At 31.9% G+C, this 4,926-nt stretch overlaps 1 protein-coding gene across 2 annotated transcripts; it reads right to left on the bottom strand.

Annotated features, from left to right (window-relative positions):
- Positions 1-278: 278 nt before the first annotated feature.
- Positions 279-4,659, bottom strand: LOC309503713 (melanoregulin). 2 transcript variants are annotated; one of them, XM_082176488.1, is made up of 5 exons: positions 4,399-4,607; positions 3,272-3,458; positions 1,745-1,835; positions 659-822; positions 279-469 (listed from the first exon to the last, which is right to left on the bottom strand). In XM_082176488.1, the coding sequence occupies exons 1-5, from the start codon at positions 4,464-4,466 to the stop codon at positions 398-400; spliced, it is 582 nt and encodes a 193-aa protein (XP_082032614.1). In that variant the 5' UTR covers positions 4,467-4,607; the 3' UTR covers positions 279-397. The 2 variants fall into 2 exon arrangements, with proteins under 2 accessions (XP_082032614.1, XP_082032613.1); XM_082176487.1 differs by having other exon boundaries at positions 286-822; positions 4,399-4,659.
- Positions 4,660-4,926: the final 267 nt, after the last annotated feature.

The raw sequence follows: 4,926 nt of genomic DNA, 5'->3' as shown, positions 1-4,926 counted from the left end.
GATTAAACACTGTATAGAAGAGTATTTAAAGAGTATAGAGTATTACATTTAAGTTCAAAAAGACTTATTTAATTTATTTTAACTATTTAAACTGTATTTTTAATTCACTTTTTTATGTTTATTTACTTATTTACTTTTCATTATTAATGTTATAAGTAAATATTATGTAACTGTTTATTTTTATTCCTTTTTTTAAAACTTTTTTAAAGAAAAATAAAATTTCACTCAGATATTTGTCACAATAGGGAAGAAAAGACACTCACTGGTTATGTTTCATGTCAACTTTAATGTCATTCACTCTTAATTCATTCATTCAAAACATCAGTGAGTTTATTGATTGAAATAATTAATGAGTAGAAAATGAGTCCAAAAGCAAAACTTCCTTTCCATCTCAAGACTACATTTTTGGATATTTCTTTTTGGCCAACCGCACAAAGTCTTCAGCACTGTCCAAAGACACGAGGCGATCCTAGAAAATGATCATTACAATTAAAATATTTCATTTATCCTTCAAACTGACTGAAGTGCTTGTAAAACTGGGACAACCTTGATCAAGCAAAATATAACAATGTAGATACTGTAGCTCCACTGTAGATAGCTCATCATGATGAGTCCATGTAATGTACACATACTTGAGGCTAAAGATAGGACAATTTACCATGACGAAGACGTATCTTTCGCTGTTGCTGAGCCCACAGGGGAAGAGGCTTGTCTCCTTTGACACTATGTGCAGCAGTTCTCTGGCCTTCTCCACATTCTCCCAGTCACTCCGAATGGTTTGTCTGTTCACTGTCAGTAAGGAGTCCACCTCCCTCTGGTAACCTGGATCAACAACATACAGATACATTTACAGGAATGCACGTCTTCAGACACCAAGGCATGCTTACGCTCCACACAGCCATTACATGGGCAAATAAGGGTCACGTTTGACTTGGTATTCTATTGCTATTATCCGCTGGCATTGTGCATTGTACATTTAAGCTTAAATAATTAACCGTTTTAAGCACAAAATGAACATTGTTCCCGCTGTGACAAGAGATGGAAAAGTTTGCAAGAGAATTTAATAAGATAGAGAAATTTGAAAATAAAGAATAAATATCATATAAATAAAACAAAAATATCTATAAAAATGCATACACTACCACCCAATGGTTTGAGGTCAGTAAGTCTGAATCTCTTATGCTCGCCCAGGCTGCATTTATATGATCAAAAATACAGTAAAAACTGTAATATTGTAAAAATATCTATTTTCTTTTTGAATATATTTTAAAATGTAATTTATTCCTATGATGCAAAGCTGAATTTTCAGCATCATTACTCCAATCTTCAGTGTCACATGACCCTTCAGAAATCATTTGAATATGCTGATTTGCTACTCGAGAAACATTTCCTTATTATTATCAATTTTGAACACAGTTGTGCTGCTTAATATTTTTGTAGCAACTGTAATACATTTTTTTCAGGGTTCTATGAGCAGAAAGTTCAAAAGAAAAGCATTTATTTGAAAGATAAATATTTTGTAACAATGCCTTGACTGTCACTTTAGATCAATTTGATGTGTCCTTCCTGAAAAATAGTATCAATTTCTTTATAAAAAAACAAAAAAACATTTTACTGACCTCAAACTTTTAAACATACTGTATATAAAACAAAACATATAAAGATAATATAAATATATTAAATACATTTTGAAAAAATTTAAGAAAAAACTGAATATAAAATATAAATATATAGTCCACCTCACCCAGCTGAAGCAAGATCTTCTTCCAACGTGTCCCGACTTCTTTACGGGCACATCTCAGACTGTGGATGTCATAGTTCAGCTTCTCCCATTCCTAACACACACAGGTTTCCATGTTTTCTGGGGACTTTCCATATAGACATAATGATTTTTATACTGTACAAACTGTATATCCTCTATACAAAACATCAAAAATGACTGGTATTACTATCATTGTGGGTACATGGTCCCCACAACATATGGTTTACCGGGGACCACACACACACACACACATATGTTTTTATAGCACTATTCATATCTAGTCTATAAATCAACAAATCTGTGCCAATGCAACAGAAATGTACAAAAAGTAAGAAGAGCAAGACCGAGAGAATGCTCTGAAGAGATTTGTGGACGGAGAAGTAGTTTGCGTGGCAGAACATCATATTGAGTTACTGTCAATTGACTCTAACAAGTTCCTAAGAGCATTATAGACCATGTGCTCTTCCAACTGTCCAAAGACTGATAAACATGAGAAAAGTTAAAGCTTACTGATCCTGAATGAGGATCTGATAAATGAACTTCTGAACTTCAGAAGTGATAAATATTTATCCTTGTATCATTATTTTTTTAAATTAATGTGCCCTTATAATCTTTAATCAAAATAACTTCCCCTCCCTCTTGCTGTGACATCTCTTCTCTGATGACATGTTTACTGGCGGGAGGGCGGATCAACCTGTCACTCACATGACATCGCAGCAATAGCAAACCACAACATCCAATCAATTCCTGAAGGACGATGTAGTCCTATCCTACATTTTTTCTTGTTCGAGAAGCCGTTTCACTCGGATATTCGTCACAATAGGAAAGAAAAGACAACTTCTGTTTCCTCCCGACTGAGTAAGAATGTCTGCTGTGCTCATGTGATTTTGGTTTACAGTTAAAATGATTAAAATGTAGCGAGGCCAGATCAGTGTCCTGCTGTCCTCACCTCACCATAGCGTTGTGTCTGAAGTGAACTCTTCATCACTTGTCTTTCTGGCACAGTTGAGTGAGCCGAATTCAATTTGAGAAAATTGGCAAATTACATCGGCCTAAATTCCAATGTATTTACTTGTAGCCAAACTCTAATACAAAAAAGTTAAAATCGCATCTTCTCTAAAACACGAAGCCGTACTTGGTTTTGAATTGGTTCATGCATAAATATATAAGATAATCTGAAAATGTGTGAGCTGATGCTTGAATGCATGCATTTGAGTGTTGTAAATAAGACATGTAATGGGTAGAGGGATCCTGTCTGAATATAAGAGGCAGCTGTGGGCTCATTGACACACAAACTTCCCTAGATTATTGTCACACTTGATATTTTCCAGAATTAATTTTCAAGAATTGTGTAAACTGTCATTCATATGCCCATATTTAAGTGCAACTCACAAAGAATTTATGAATTAACTTGGATGACTGCAGTAAAAATGTATTCACTTGCTTAGTTCTGTATCTGTGTTCACACTTCGTTCTTACTCTCACAGTGCATGTGTATTTGTTCCTCACCTCAGTATCTTTGTCCGCTTTGTTCCTCATCTTGATGAAGGTGTTTAATTCAGCATCTGATTCCCCCTCAGTAATGGAGATGGAGGTTTGAGTGCTGCTCCAGGTCGTCCTCTCCTTCTCTGCTCCACATCTGCTGTCCTGAAGCTCACGACCCACTGCTGTCTCACTGTCCCTGGACATACTGGGCCTGCATTAAAAGACTTTATTAAACAACACTGTACAAACACATCTGGATAAAGTTCTGTTAAAAATTCTATTAATGAATTTGTGATTTCTACAAATATATAACTATATATAATTATTATAATATATACATATATATATAATTATTCTTATAATTATTAAATATAATTAAGATATTCAACAATACATTATTATTATTTAATTTCTTATTTTTGTCATGATAAAATATCTTTCAATTATTTATACTCTACAAGAAAAATACTAATTGTATGTCATTTTTACAAATATAAAACAATAATTATTCTTAAAATGATTAAATAATTAAAATATTCAACAATAATAATTCCTCATAACATTAGTTAATCACTCACTGCTTGTGGAAATTAATTTTAAAAAATTCCCTTGATAAATTATTCTTTAATGTACCCTATACAAGGAAAACACCTATATAATATCACATTTTATAGTTGTAATTTTTACAAATATATAACAATAATTCTTAAATATAATTAAAATATTCAACCATAATAATTATTTTTATATTTATTTTTCCGTAAATATTCGAAACCACTATTAACCATTTCTATAATAAAACAATTACTCACTGCTTAGAGTATTCATTTATTTTTTTAATTGACAATAAATCATTTTTTAATTATGTATTCTATACCAGAAAAAAAAACAGCTATATAAAAACACATTTACTGTATATTTGTCATTTTTACAAATATATAACAATATTTTTGTATATTAATATATTATTAAATATAATTAAAATATTCAACCATAATAATAATTAAGTATTTATTTATCTTTTTTAAATACAAAAATAAATAAATAAATCACTCACGCTTGTATTAATTTCTATTATTTTTCATAACAAATTATTCTTTAATTATGTACACTCTATACAAAAAAGAAAACACCAACATTTGGTCACTTACCTTAAAATGCAATTTTTCTCCTCAATAGTTCCATGAATAGGACAGCAGCCAGAATAAAAGGCGCCCATTTAGAGCAACACAAAAAATTTCCACCAAAAATGAGCTTAAATTCAGTGCATCATATTACTCATGGTCATTGCTATAGTAGAGCCGTCATCCTCCATGCACCAGGACAGAAATTTGTGCTGCTGAAGTTATTTCTCACAGACGATGTCCTTAACTTGATAATGGGCGACTCTGGCCATGTGACTGCACTGTTTAAATGCCCTTGGGACTAACAACAGGCAAGGTAGTCAGGTCTAGCACAGATTAAAAAATAAAAAAATAAAAAACTGCAAACATCTGCTACTTATTTGAAATGTATACATTTATGTCTATATATATACTGTATATATTCGGTATATGTTTAAATGACATCCTGTACTTCATGTGAGCCACATCTCTGGACTTTCTTTCTAAACAAATTGCTTCAGAATTCAATGGACTCACATTGCGCAATAACAGTCAGCATTAGTTTAAAATATACAG

This window comes from Leuciscus leuciscus, assembly GCF_965113295.1.
Source record: "Leuciscus leuciscus genome assembly, chromosome: 7".
Taxonomy (NCBI): Eukaryota; Metazoa; Chordata; class Actinopteri; order Cypriniformes; family Leuciscidae; genus Leuciscus; species Leuciscus leuciscus.
The sequence above is the reverse complement of the archived record's forward strand: the minus strand, read 5'-3'. Positions and strand labels throughout refer to the sequence as shown.